The sequence below is a fragment of the Apteryx mantelli genome, chromosome 12 (genome assembly GCF_036417845.1).
Source record: "Apteryx mantelli isolate bAptMan1 chromosome 12, bAptMan1.hap1, whole genome shotgun sequence".
NCBI lineage: Eukaryota > Metazoa > Chordata > Aves > Apterygiformes > Apterygidae > Apteryx > Apteryx mantelli.
Genome location: NC_089989.1, coordinates 26,458,862 through 26,473,483, shown reverse-complemented (window position 1 = coordinate 26,473,483; position 14,622 = coordinate 26,458,862). Strand labels below are relative to the sequence as shown.

Below are 14,622 nucleotides of genomic sequence, written 5' to 3'. Positions count from 1 at the left end.
TCAAACTAACAGTGGAATGAGAATGTTTTAAGTACCACTAACTTGAAATATCATCATCTTCCAGGGCCAAGCATCTATACTCATTAGCTGTGAACGTTCAGTTACCTTTCTGGATACAATGGTTTATATTTGATTTTATACACATTATTACATTCAGCATTAGCTAACTCAATTACCATGCGGCATTCTGACTAGTTAATACCGAAATGTCCTTCTACTTAGTAAATACCTCCTTTGTGCTGACATGCAAGTGGTTAAAGGAGAAAGGGGTGCTGTGTAGTCACCTGCAATCTCTCAATGATATTTCGATAATCCCTGGAGGCAGCAAGCACCGAATCTCTGCGGGCAGCATTCCTTGCGGTCATTCGCCAGTTCATTGCAGTTTTCTGTACAATGTTATGAGATTTCAGGAAGAGATTGTTGACCTGACTGTCCAAGTCTACAGGAATTGCAATTGCTCGGCTTTTTGCTGCAATAAGCATAAGTTGGTAAGAATTGACTCCTTTAGCCCATATATTACAATGAAAACAAGAACAAGACAAGCTCTACTTGCAATTCCTTCCACAATCTCCTTCACATGCACTTTAAACAATACAACGTTCAACCCATGCGTAACAGGTCAGACCTCTCCGTAGCATTATTTTTAAAAGGCTTTCATACCTTGGAGCTGTTTACTACATTCAAAGTGCATGAGTAGGAATCTGTGCTTACACAAACGTACAAGCAACATTCACGCTAACACACGTGCACCTATCCAATAGAGTTTGGCCTCATATCCAGTACAAATTACTCTTCTCGTTACTAAAAGCAGCGCAAATTATTGGGAGGAGTGGCACTAAACTATAAATGGACCATTCCCCCATAGATCAATAGGGCTGCAGAGTTTGAGGTTAAATCAGGAAAGCACTTCGGGTTACACTGACAACACCTATTGTTCAGTCATGATAATATACCAACATAATTCTGGCTTTGCACTATCCCTTGGCTCTGAGTTAGTTCAAGTAGCACCTGCTGGAGGTAAACTGTACTTTTTGGTGGAAAGGATGACGCATAAGCAGCAAATAACTGATGACCATGTTTGCAGCAGTTAGATCTGATTCCTTTGGTACACTTCTTACCTACATCTGAGAGCACCCGAATGCAGCTTTCCACCGATGCCTTTTGGCTTGGCATTAACCAGTTGCAATGGTAGACTCTGAACACACCTTGTAGCAACTGTACAAACACAGGTTGACGGGTCTAGAACACAAGGTTAAAGAAAAAAAGATCCAGCTCATCACATCACACTGAGACACATCAGCGTCACCCCGCAGTAACACAGGTTACGAGCTTTGGCCAGGATTCTTGCAGCCCCGTCACTTCTAACCAGTCTGCATCCATTTATTAGGCAACTTCATGTTGTAGACACTGTATCTACCACACAATCAGCAACTGAGTGGAAAGGGTGGGAATGAAGGCTGGAAGGGAAATACTTAATAGCTTCTAAAGCATAAAGCCTTAGTAATTGAAGTCTGACTAAGGAAAATAAGTCTTCATCTGTTTAGTCAGAGTTATCAGCAAACTTGGCATACAGAGATTCTTCTTTTAGCATTGACCAGTAGCTGACTCAATAGTTCACAGGTAAATGGGACTTTGCTCTTGGCTAAGAGCACAGCTCTGGAGTCGAAAACTCATTTCAAATATTAGCTGGTATCTAATTTACTGAAGAAACCAGCTGCATGCTTGTTATTTTGAACACAGGCAGTAGTTAGTGGTAAACACCGCAGCTGCTATGGATCAGCCAAAATTAAGGTGTGGCTTTTAATCTTGTATTGTGCAAGGTGATTTTGCACTATAGATAGATTAGCTCCTCCAACACACACACGCACATGAGCTCTGCTCTTTCATATTTGCAAAATCCAAACATTATTGACCAAAACCCTGTTCAGTTCTGCACAGTAGTTATTTAGTAAAACAATTCACTTATTTTACCTGTAGTAGACAGAGTCTTTTAAGTATTTCAAGTGAACCTATAGTGAGAGGGAATACCCATATCTCCATGCCTATTCGCTATGTCATATTTCTATTTGCTAAGTGAACTACACCACAGTGCAAAGCCCACAAGACTTGGGAACCAGTGAAAAAAATACCTCTTTTATTCTGGTCAAGATTGATGTCTGTTTGTAAGAAAAGAGTGGAGTTAGAGGAAAGAAAAACAAAAGTCCTTAATTCTATTAAATCAGCTCATTAAATAATACCATTATGAAATATCCTAGAGGAGAGTCAAAATTTAAGAACCAAAAATTATTAAGATAGCAAGTATTCATTATTCTTTCTAGAAATAAACCAAACATCAAAAATATGGCAGATACTAGTATTCTCCAAGGGCACTGAAAATACTTGCACTTTTGGATTTAAGGTATCCACGTATTCCTTTCAGTTCATGTTTTAAAGACTTAGTCTAAAAAGCTTCAGAAGATGTTGCATTTGCTTAAACTAGGTCAATAAATCAGATAAGAAATTCACTCCAGGTTCCATATGCCTCCAGCTAAATTTGTGAAGGAAAACCTTGGGCAGTAGCTTGCTTGCCTTCGAAGTGTGCTAAACAGCACTTGATAAAGAGGAAAAATTTTGGACAGATGTTCTTTGAAAGGACATATTTATGTTCTCCTAATTTGATATTATTTGCACTGTGTGGTAGATGTACAAGGTGTTCCTTGAACAAGCAAGGCTGGTCCTGACTCAAGGAAAGTGCAATTTAAGTCAAACGAGCTGTAACACGAAAGAGCACAAGACATGAAGAGGCTTGCATGGGAAGAAACGAGATGACAAGGCATAGCAGAAGGAACGGAGAGCAAATGAATCCAAAGGCAACACAAAAGAGAGCAGCAAAGGTCATTCGCCTATCGAAACAGTGGCAAGAGAAAAGTAATAACAGTGATCAGGTAAAAGCAGCTGCAGACAATCCTGCAAAATCTGAGGGGAGAGCAAGAACCAACTCAGAGGAGCAACCCACACCAACCAGCTAGTCCCAGAGGCCGTAGTCCCGAGATGGGAGAATTCCCAGTTACAGACAAGAGTTTGACAGGTAGAAAAAGGTAGAGAAACAGGGATTGTAACTTAAACCAAGATGCAGAGGACAGAAATCTAGGATAAGACAGAATGAAGAGCTATCAACTAAGATGGTTGAGAGGTAAAACAAGCTATGTCATCTTGCTGGACAGAGGGAGAGTTTGAGAAAAGCTTGTGATATTAAAATTAACCATATAGTTAAAATCTGATGGTAAGGAGGTCTACTCGAAGGCTGTAAGCTCAGAGATGGCAATTAGGGGCACGACAGCCAAGAAGGTCTTATGAATATAAGGTACAGAGGGGAAAGAGAAGGCCAAGGGCAGAGCCCTGGGGGACAAGGCTAATTATTCACCTGAATTTCTCTTTTTCTTTTGATAAAGTTTTGACAAATTAACATCGAAGCTCATACCGCAGTGGCTGACATTTTAAAGTCACATGAGGAGCGAATGAACTGCTGGACTCCTCAGACTTGTGTGAGTTATGACACAGCCCTAATAAAGCTGCTCAGCCCAAACACAGCTGGCGCAGCTATCTCCGCTCTCACAGGCAACGCACACAGTTTGGCAATTTAAGAGCACGCAAGCCAAATACAACTGCTGCTTTCAGTGCGACTATCTTCTTGTCTGAATAAGGCTCCCTGTCTGAGCATTATGAGAGCCAGGCCTCTGTTTAATGTAAAACAGTCAGCTGGATCAAGCTGGCAAGCGGTCATCCAGACATGGGCTGAGTACACATCCTGACTCAAGGAGGGCAGACCGTTAACAAAACAGATATGGATAGTCAGTCACAGAGAAGTAGGAGCACTACTGCTAATACCGAGCAGAAAGGACCGTAAGCCTTTACCTGACGCAAAGCCGTGCAGCAGTGTTTTATGCACACTTCCCTGGAGCATGGCGCACTGCAGTCACCCCGTCAGCGCACTATGACCCAAAGGGTTAGCACAGATTCCTCGAAGAGGGGCTGACAAGGCAAATTGCCAGATGACCTTTATGGCCACATTTAGTAGCCAGGTGCTTCCTAACCTGCTGCCAGTTGCACTCAATTGCAAACCTGCAGTTTGCACTCTGCCTTTCATGCAAGGAGGTTGCACCAAGTTTCGACAATAACCATACCCAGACTTCTGATAGACACTTGGGCACCTGACCACTCCACCCACACTCCTCCCAAGGAGGTATTTGTAAATAAAAGAATGTTATCATCATGCTGCAATACAAATATTACGGTTATATCCTGACACTGCTGTATGATGCTCCTGGCCTTATTTCCTCTAAGCAGCAAGTGGGAGGAACTGGAAAGAAGAAATTTCTATCTTCTGTCACTTTATGAACCTTCCAAGCATCTCCTCCCCATTTTCCCAACTTTTGTACAAGATCAGAAATTAGTCAGTGTAATGAAAAATACTAGAACTTTTGGAAAATTTCTGTTTTTAAAGGAAATAAGAATTTTCCTATAAAAGCATGTTCTCTTTAAACAATCATCTTTGTACCATCTGTAATGCAACACCCTCTCCTCCTGCATGGAAGGCTTGCCAAAGTGCTTTATCATCCTTCAAGTCCCTCTTGAGAACTCCTTGCTGCAATGCTACTGCTTTGCTTTACTGCAGCTAGACAGTTGGCACACTCAAACTATCAGCTAAACAAAACTGCTTCTCTTTGCTCCCCTACACCTGCCCACATAATCTTATTCTTCAATTGTACTCTGACCTGTGGTGGCAAAAAAGGGGTCATGGATCAGGACCAGAGCCCTTAGATGCAACTGCAGTAAGAAAGAGGGACAAATCCTTCATTTCCCTGCTTGTAGCGTGATGTGCTCAGTCGAAACCACAATAATTATGTGTAGAATCTCCCTCCACAAAGGCCAGTGTGGTCTCTATGGTATACACGAAATGGAATTGAATGTGATTTAACAGTTCAGCTTCTGTAGAAAGTGTTTCTACTCTGGTCTACAAGTTTTTCTACTTCTACAGCAAGAGAAACACCCTGGTCACAAAGAATAAATATCTGCTCCCCCATTACAAACATGCATGCTCCTTTTTAACTTAGAAATGGAACCAAAGTGGAATCAACATAATTGCACTGGAAGTATATTTGCACTCTTCTGTCTCTAATTTCTTACCTGCAAAGTAGTGCTCTGATCAGAGAACGGGGAACTGAAGAAAGTGGTGACTATACTCATCACTATTTCTGTAACGTACTTCTCCAATATGGAGTCAGCATGCTTTCTGTCACTGGTGTTGTTACAAGCCTGCAAGACAATTCGTTCTTAGATCAAAAGCAGCTCAACCAAGACAGATTGATAAGTATTATGGACTGGAACTTTTGGTTTTGCATTGTTCTAGTCAGTGCAACTCCTTGTCATGATGATATTTATGAAACTGGGATCACACACAAAAGCAGGAGCCCAACACTGTTGCTGTTGCAGTGTGTTGGCATATAGCATGCTTAGGAGGGAGGGGGGAAAAAAAAAACAGAATGCCTTAGAGGAAAGAAAGTAGTAGGGTAGGGAGGACTGAGGTGCAATGCTTTCGTATGGGGAAATACTTGGAATCCCAGGCAAAAAGCCATATGGCCATGCAAATGCCAAGCTTGGAAAAAATTTGTCCTGACCTGCCAAAAACCGTTGACTATTGCTTAGGAAGGAGCTAAATATCCTGGCCAGAATAAGCAAGCCAGGTGGCAGAGCAGTAAAAGGCATTAGACAAAGGAGTAGGGTGTGGGACTTGAGGTTTTTTTTCTTCTTTTTTCCCCCCTCTTTAGAAGGAAAATATTAACATGTTCCATGGAATATGACTAATGAAGTCTACAGGCACGAGGAAAAGAAGGCAAATATAAATGTGAAGCAGCACTGCGTTAAGGGCATTTACTGCCTTGATGCACTGTTATGACTTACTCCTACTGCTACATACTAAATAGGTTCATTTATGCTTTTTGATTTCAGTTCCTAGATACAGAAATCATTACCCGACAGATGTCAACCAGGAAGTTCTCAAACAGCTTCCACATATGATTACTGGTGTAAATCTCTTTCATTTCTACTTCTGTGTCCACATAGCAATGATTCAAGAAGTTGATGTATGCAATTTTAACCTAAAAGTAGAGGGGGAAAAAAACCATTAAAAAAATAAAAACCTGAATGGTACTATGAATGAATGTAGTGTCACACTAAAACTGCCCTATAAATCATTTATAGCTCAACTTCTTCCTTTTATTTAAGCATTGGTGAAATTTAATGCCATGAATAGCAAGACATCATCCAATAAAAAAATGCCAGGATTACTGCAGACAAAACATCAGCATAATAATCATTTCAAGTTCTGCAGAACCATCTGTTCAAGGTTAGCAGCAAACTCCATAATCCCCCCCTGCCTCCACAACCCTATAAAACAAGTACAGCATCACACCCCCACTTTAAGGGCAAGCAAACAAGTCGGATTTAGTTAGCTGTCCAGATTCACTCAGGTTGCCTATAGCAGAACCAGGAAAGGAATCCAGCTTCCCAGCTCATTGTTCACCTGCACCACCTTTCCTAGGCCAGACTCAGTAATATCAAATCCTTCTTGACCACTGTCAGTACATTTCAAATACATATAGGTCAGTGCCTCCAAACAGCCCTCACCTCAGGTATGCAATCTTCATGGGTTACTACCCTCACAATGTCATCCAAAGGAAGAAGGGAGTTGCATTTTATTTCTGTGTAGACATTTTTGCCTTCCGTGCACACAGCCAGCAGTTCTACTAAATGGATATGGTACATCAGTGGGCTGTTTTCATCCATCCGATCTCTCTCTGATCTCATCATTTGCACCAAAGTCTGGAAGGAGGCTCTGTCATTGTAGAACACCAGGACATCTTCTCCTGCATTCACCAGCTACCAAGAAAAATATTCCATCAGCAGATCAAAGCTTGTGCCTTTCCCCACAGCATCCTCCCCTAATCTGCGAGTTGACCATTACAGTGCAAATCCTGATTAGCTATTCTTTAGAAACTTAAAAGTGCAGCCCACCAAGTCAGCTTGACATTCTTCTTCACGGGATAGATGGCTCAAATATGACATTTTCTCTTAAAGAATTTAACACTTCTAAACTGCTGAAGAACTTCAAAGTCAGTTCAACTGACTGCCTAGACAGAAGTTGTGCCAAGAAGCTTGTGACTTTCCATTGTGCTTTTTTATTTCACATACATTGCCTCAGCTGACTTTTTAGCACAGTTAGCTGTAGACATACCATTTTGTTCAGAGAAATGCCCCAGGGGCACGCTGGATGGGAGAACAGCAAGGCTCAACAATTCCACCCTTCTGAACAAACATCATCAATTTTCCAAAACTAGGTAGTGATGTGTTAAGTCACACAATGAACATTTCTATCAACTTCACATTTTAGATCTGGATATCCAGATTTTCAGAATAGTTCACACCTCCCATAACTCCACCAAGGAAATGAGAACGAGCTCAGGCTGAGCATGCAGGCTCAGAGCTCTGAGAGAGTCCTCTGTAGAATCTGTGGCACATGGCTAGATAAAACATACAAGATAACCCTCCTTCTCAGCAGATGCTGACCTCTGTGGAAGCTGATCACTGAGCATCTTGCAAACTTGACTCCGTGTTGGGAAGCTCACAAACCCATTTTTAAACTGAACCACAAAATGTGAAAGACCTTTGATCAGTCTAGTAAGATTGATATGCAAAAGCCAGAACTTGACAAATCTGATCCTTGGGCTCCCCCTGCTGAGGAGGCCAATAAACATCCCATCCTCAGACAGGCAATACGCTGTCAGACAGATCACTTTTAAAGTCTAAGTTAAAGGGATTTATTCACCCTTTTCTTACCTCTCCCTCCTGTCCTATCAATTTCACCAGTTACCTATATACCCAGATTTCTGAAGACACTCAATCTTTTTCTCCTTCAGCACTTAAGACTCATATATTCAAATGTGAAGGATGAGAAGAAATTCCCATCAAGATACTCTACTGTCATGGTAAAGTTTTCCCTCTGCATTAGTGATCTTGAAATTAAACTGTTTCTCATATAGCCAATTTTGCTAGAGAAAGGAGCCCTTCCTTCAGCTTAAGCCCACCTATATCCTGCTTTGTAGAAGTCTGGAAAATAACTTGCACGTATCATTAATAACCAACCCTTCTTTATACCTATAGGTGATGAGCCCAGAGAGCTTCTGGTCGCAGAAAAGCCTGTGCTTTCTGGTAGCTGTATGCTCTTTTTGCATTGTGAGAGCTAGCTGTCAGTTTCTTGGCACTCCCAGAAGCGAGAGGATCAATTTGTCACTTTTACCAAATGGTATGTGAAAACTTCTGTTCAGACCTTGCAAATCTGTACAGCTCTCACCTCAGCCATTACCATATCTTGGCATTTCTTAATGAATTTTCCTTCCGCCTTGACAATTGTCTGCAGGAACTTTATGTACTGAACATTTCTGCCATGTGTTTCTATACAGTGGACAAAGTGTTGAACAACTCGTTCATTAATCTCACTGCAAAGCTGGAAGTTGTTCATGAAAATGTGTTGCATTGTTACTGCTTCCAGAATCTAATGAAGGGGATAAAGAAAGAAAGAAATTAACAAACAAACCAGCCACCAAACCTGGAGGTCAGGATAAAGTCACACTCCTGCAGGACACGTGACTGAAAAGAACATTTCCGAGGATCTAATCTTTCAGCCCAGTGACTTGTATCTGAGGCCATTTTTCAGTCCACTTCAGTCTCTCAAACTTTCTACACTGAAACAGTCCTAAACACATCTTGCCAACTTTCTAGGCTTCAAAATGAAAACAAAATGTGAACCCTTCAACCAGTCTTGCATCAGAAGAGGCCCAGAGGCAATCACCAAGGACAATCCATTCTCTTTTCTTGCGGGGGCAGGGGGGAATGGTATGAAGTTATTCTTACCCCTGGGTTAAGAAACAGGTTTATGTGCTTGTGCAGCAATGCCTGGTTCTGTTGGTTCCCAGCACAAAAGTTCTGTAAAAACTCATGTGCAAGCTTCATTATCTCCTGCATCCTTGTGTCTTCAGCCTGTGAATGTATGACAAAAGATAGGGTTAAAAAGACTCTAAAGGTTCACTTTCAGGTGAGTACACTGCATGAGCCTCAAACCCAGCTCTGCAAGAGAACTGTCACGTCTCGCTCACACTCCAAAGAAAAACAAGCCTCCACCCAGGTCACAGACATGAGGGATGAATTTGGCCTGCTTCACAGTTTTAAACATCATCAAAAATAAAGACCATAATAGAAATTACAGTAGTTTATTCTCTAGAAATTCAGTCCAGGACCAAGTCTGCCAGCAACGTGCTCTAGTCACTTTTACACTTCTGAACATACCAGTACATGGGCCAAGCCACACATCACCACCCTGGGGCTACATCGGAAAATTACCATGTTCCACTGAAATGCATTTTAGCAGCGACAAATAGGTAGTTTATGGCAAAGAAGAGATGGAAAGTTATTATTGCAACAGTTAAGCCCAGTTTATATTTACTGGAATCTGCACACTATTTGCGTGCTTCCAAGTGCAGTTCAGGAATCAGTGCCTTTCCTCTGACATCAGTCTAGATTACCAACCCCTGATGGTATAAAACACAGCTTGGAAAAATCAGTGTCTGTTTTTATTTTTAAGGAGGTGCATACATTACCAAGGGTAAAGCACCTTCCACACTGCCTGTCCAATAGAGTATTTATACGTATGGGACAGAATGGTGACAAGGTGCTGGAGAAGCTGTTTTGGCTGATAATTTTTTCGGGCAAAATATGAATCAGGACAGGACGAGACTTAGCTTAACATTATTCAAAGCTACTGTCTGGAATTACTGGTTCTCAGAAATCTGTGGAGTTTGGAACAGAGGACAGCAGAGCAGTTGGGAAAACGTGAAGAGCTCCCTCACCTATGCAATAATACCTGGCATCGGTGGCTAATGGGCAGCCAAGGCAATCTAGCTCGGGATGTGTTAATCAGCACAGTGCAGCGCTATGCAGAGATCTAGGCAAACTCAGGCAAACTGAGCAGCCCAGCAACCCGGGCTTCCGCCTGTACAGCTGACGCAATACGGCACTCGGACAAGGCTGATAACGAACAGGAGCCCTCTCTTGGGTAGCCAACTGATATTTATTCCGTTCTAAGGGGGAGTTTGGGATCCCACGATTAGGAAGCAGGAATGGGGGGGCTGTATCTGTGTTTGCTAACTCCTGGACAGAACGCAGGTGTCTGCAGGCACGCTGCTGAGGACTCCCACCGGTGACATGGCACCCTGGTTTACCATCAGAGTTCCCGGATGGCTCTCACAAAGCTACCTCACAGTAACAACTAGTGTCTGGCTTCTGCAGACGCTGCTTAACCTGAAGGCAGCACATCCGTCCCATGAAAAACTGAAAGCTAAGCCTTGGTCTTATTCTGAGCTACAACGGACAAATATTTGTTCAGGAATTAGTGTAGAACATTGTATATCCAAAGACTGCAAACAAACAAAAGCTTAGATAAGCTTACAATTATTTCTGAAGCACAGATATTTAAAAGGAAGGTTCAGGAAGATTCAGATGAGGTACTAAAAGCTAGTCAACATAATAGGAAGGAAGGCAATAGCTGCACAGGGACCCAACCTTTTCATAAGGGATCTGCAACAACTCCAGCACAACCGTGTGAGCTCCCATGTTCCTCAGAAGCCTCTGCTGCTGTTTCCGGCTTTTCCGGACTGAAGCACTTTCCTGAACACAGAGCTTGCTAAGCCGCAGCAAAATCTGGAGAAGAGAGAAACTTTAAAACTGAAATTCTGCATTTTATTTTAGAACATGCTAGGTGCCTTCCAGAGAAAAGTAACAGCAGAAAACAAATCTGAACAGACCAGAGCAGCTCTAGGTCACTGGTCTATCAGCAAAATCAAAGTTTTGTGGTCTCAAGACAAGGAGCGAAGACCAGACTAAGGCCTGGTTGCTCCTGCAGTAACAGCAATATGAAAGGCCAGAGGGGGATCCAAGCACTGCAAGGAAACGTGGCGTGCCGGGGCCAGGGAGGCGCAGGGCACCCGCTGCTCCCCAGGGCTGGCTGCGGCTCTGCTCGCCACCACGCTCCCATGAGACCGGAGCCCACGCGGTCTTTCATCATTGCGGCACAGGCGAAGCAAGCAGTGTGGCAACAGCTATTTTATCACATCTGGCGGTTTACTGACTGCAGCACTAGACATTTCTCTATAACTAGCTTTGGTCCTGCGGAATTCAACCCTGTAAAGTTAACGCAACATCTGGCTCAACAGCACGGTGCCATGGAAAGCCCATTATCTCATAACATACAAGTGCCAACACATGCTTTGTCTGATATTTTTGAGCCTAAATTTCAACAGCACAGAGTTTGAGCACAAGCTACTCGGGACAGGGCAATTTAAACAACTTTTTGACTGGCTTACTTCCTTTATAGTCTTTAACAACAAAAATATTGTGTTACCATTGAAACAGCAACATAATGTTGCATTTCTCACTAATCCATTCTTAAGGAAAGCATATACATGTCGTGCTTATTATATTCCTGGCTTCTCATTCAAGTTGGGATATGTTATTACTCAGCAAATAGTTTCCACAATGGAAGAGTGACTCAGATTTTCCTGGGTGTCACCCTCTGACTGCAGCTCTCCAGAGCTGCATTACTCATTTACACTTCCATTTAACTGTAAAGCAGCAAAGTTTTACCTCTTTTACTACACGGTAGTTGTAGCTGCTAGTACTTTCAGGTTTTTGTGACTTGCTGTGACCTTCCTGTGGATAAAATCAGACAATTTATTAGTAGCTTACAGTATTTTCTTCATGAAGACTAAAATTACTGTTCTACGGTAGTGATGGCTCCCTTCCTGGAAGAGAGTGTCATCCTTCGACTTGCTGACAGTCTCAGGAAAATACATATAATTATCCTGTCAAGTCACATTGACCTCTATAACATAAAATAAGGCAAGGGTGGAATGATTTTACAGTCAGTAACCTCCTGTCCTTTCAATCAGTTGTAACATTCTGTCTGTAATCAAGCTCCCCCCAAAACTTCTAACTTTCTCTCCCTCTAGTATAATTAAACTGTAATTATATTCATAACAAAAGATGCCTCATAGTACTATGCACATGGAAAGCAAGGAGTAAATTACTCTTTAGTTACTTCCAACAATAGACTTTCATATGTAGGGACTATTTCTTGCATTCCCTCACCCAGTCTTATTTGATTGCAATTACACTAAGACAAAAGACATTTAGTTAGTTTTAAGCCCGATGTTCATGCTAGGAAAGTTCAGTGATACCAGGTACAGAAAAAGCACCAAACATATACCAGGTTTCTTAAACACAGAGTTCTTTTGTCATTTTACAATAGCGAATACTAAAAACTGCAGGGATAAAGAGAAATATTTGAGGATTTTTCACATCTTCTCTTCAGCGTGTTGTATTTTGCATTAATACAGCACTTTAGCATATCATGTTCAATTTAGCATTCAGCCATTAGCTTCACTAACAGATTTACTAAAAATCCCCCACACTATTAATACACACACTATGTTAATAGCTATAATTAAAAAAAAGCAGTGCTACAACCCTACGTTACATATACAAATAACTTCACCAAAAGATTATCACACAAACAATTGTGTCAAGAAAGCACTGTCAATGTGACTCACTTTGGGGTTTTGGCACCCAGGTAACCTCACTCACGGTGGTCTCTGCCACACTACCACAACTCACACTGTGTCATGATTCAAAAATGCCTCCCCTTAATGGTTTGCAACTCCGCACTCACGTTATTTTAGGTACTTCAGACCTGGTGGGGAACAGGCACACTCACTCTCTCCTTGCTTGAAAGGACACAATGTGGGAGTCAGAAGAAACCAAGCCAACTGCTCTGCTGGACAAAACCTAAAGATGACACTTCAGAGGGTGCTAATTCTGAGCAGTTTCCACCTCAGACTAGCCAGCATCAATTAGTGCAAGTTCTCATCTTAATTCTTGCCTTCGTGTAAAAGCAATACAAATAAATTCACAAGGCTATGCAGTGTATTGAAAAGATACCTTTCTTTTTTTAAATCATAGTTCTGGAAATAGTTACATTTCAAAAAAATAAAACTAGCATATGAATTTGGGCAAGCACAATCTAATTACCTCTTTTTTCTTGTGTTCATTTTCACCTTGCACTCCATCCATAGTCTCATCAGGACCCTGGCCTTTGTACACCCAAAGCTCTGATTTTTCCACAATAGACCTCAGCTGGTCCAAATCTTGCTTTATCTGCTTGTAGTTGTCAACATCTTGGCTGGTAACAAGCAGTTGAACCTTACATGAATGTAATCCATTAGTTGCACAAAAGGACGTTTTAGTTGAAATATGTACATTCAGATGAGGAATAATGCATATAGCATGTAGACATACCTGTTTAAAAGCTTGAAGGACTTCTTGCCTCTGACTAAAATGCCGGAAGAGTAGCTGAAGTGCTCCAGACACCAGAGGAGGATAATCATGCATTGTTAAATGCAACAAAACTCTGAGAAAGGTTCTGCCACCGTGATCATCCAAATCCAATGGTGTATTCTCCTCACTGAAAACAGAGTGTAAGAATTAACTAGCATATTAAACTTAATGTCCCAGAGGGTTAAGTAGTCCAGTCTCCCATGGTAGGAAATTATTATTATTATTATTTTTTAATTGGGAGGCAAAATTATCAATCAAGCACAATCTCAAGATATACAGGTTTTCTGCCATTCTGCTTTATTGGAAAACTGTTCCAGAATCTCAGGGCCAAATCATACAGGATTATTTGTCCCTATGCCAGTATCATCCTTTTGCTTGAACAATTCTTGTCCATCCCTAGTACTACCCTTTCCTCACTATTTACAAAACACAGCCCTATGTCAGTATCCAGGTTGCAATGCTAATTGTCAGGTACTTCTAATCTCTGCACTTCTCCTTTCTGAGAATGAGAAACTACGCTGGCTTTTTGGCACCAGTGACCCTGAATCTTTCTTGCATCCTGCTTCCAACTGAGTCCACACACTTATATTAGAAACTCTGGTTATTAATTTTGTAAGTGGATCTCTCTCACCCCTTATCCCCCAAGGAATCAGTTATCTTAGGTTTACAGAAAAGAACTGCAGCTTCAAACAGCTTAAGGACAGTTCAAATATAAAGTTTCATGGTGCTCTAACAGACAGGGAGTGGAATAGCAGGATAAGCTCAAGCACTTCAAGTTTGTCATTGACTTGCCATCCTGTGATTCAAGAAAGGATATAAGCAACTCCAAAAGAATGGCAGATATTGAAAGTACAGCTTATTTTGTTCTGTCACGTGTGTGCAGTTTAACACTGCATTAAAAAAAAAAAAAGCTAAATATATTTCTAACTCAGTAAAAGTGCCAATCCTTGTCTACAGAATCTTTTCCAGCTAAGATTTTACAGCAGTATTCAGCTTAGATGCACTAATCCTCCAATTTCTCTTTCATCTGCACAAGTGAGGCACTCCCATGAAGATCTTTCTGACTGAAGAAAGACCACCTGTGCCTTATCTGGGACTTTTAATCCATATGGATGTTACTTTGAGCGGTATCAAAGCCAT

At 41.6% G+C, this 14,622-nt stretch overlaps 1 protein-coding gene across 1 annotated transcript in view; it reads right to left on the bottom strand.

Annotated features, from left to right (window-relative positions):
• The window catches only part of ITPR1 (inositol 1,4,5-trisphosphate receptor type 1), a 186,447-nt gene that overhangs the window by 89,550 nt on the left and 82,275 nt on the right, over positions 1-14,622 (bottom strand). The window contains exons 26-36 of the mRNA XM_067303517.1: positions 13,444-13,605; positions 13,177-13,347; positions 11,734-11,799; positions 10,654-10,791; positions 8,950-9,075; positions 8,390-8,590; positions 6,667-6,918; positions 6,012-6,137; positions 5,167-5,295; positions 1,119-1,239; positions 285-469 (exon numbers count right to left, since the gene is read on the bottom strand). Of these exons, the coding sequence (XP_067159618.1) occupies positions 285-469; positions 1,119-1,239; positions 5,167-5,295; positions 6,012-6,137; positions 6,667-6,918; positions 8,390-8,590; positions 8,950-9,075; positions 10,654-10,791; positions 11,734-11,799; positions 13,177-13,347; positions 13,444-13,605 (1,677 nt within the window). The remainder of the gene's footprint in view (positions 1-284; positions 470-1,118; positions 1,240-5,166; positions 5,296-6,011; positions 6,138-6,666; positions 6,919-8,389; positions 8,591-8,949; positions 9,076-10,653; positions 10,792-11,733; positions 11,800-13,176; positions 13,348-13,443; positions 13,606-14,622) is intronic.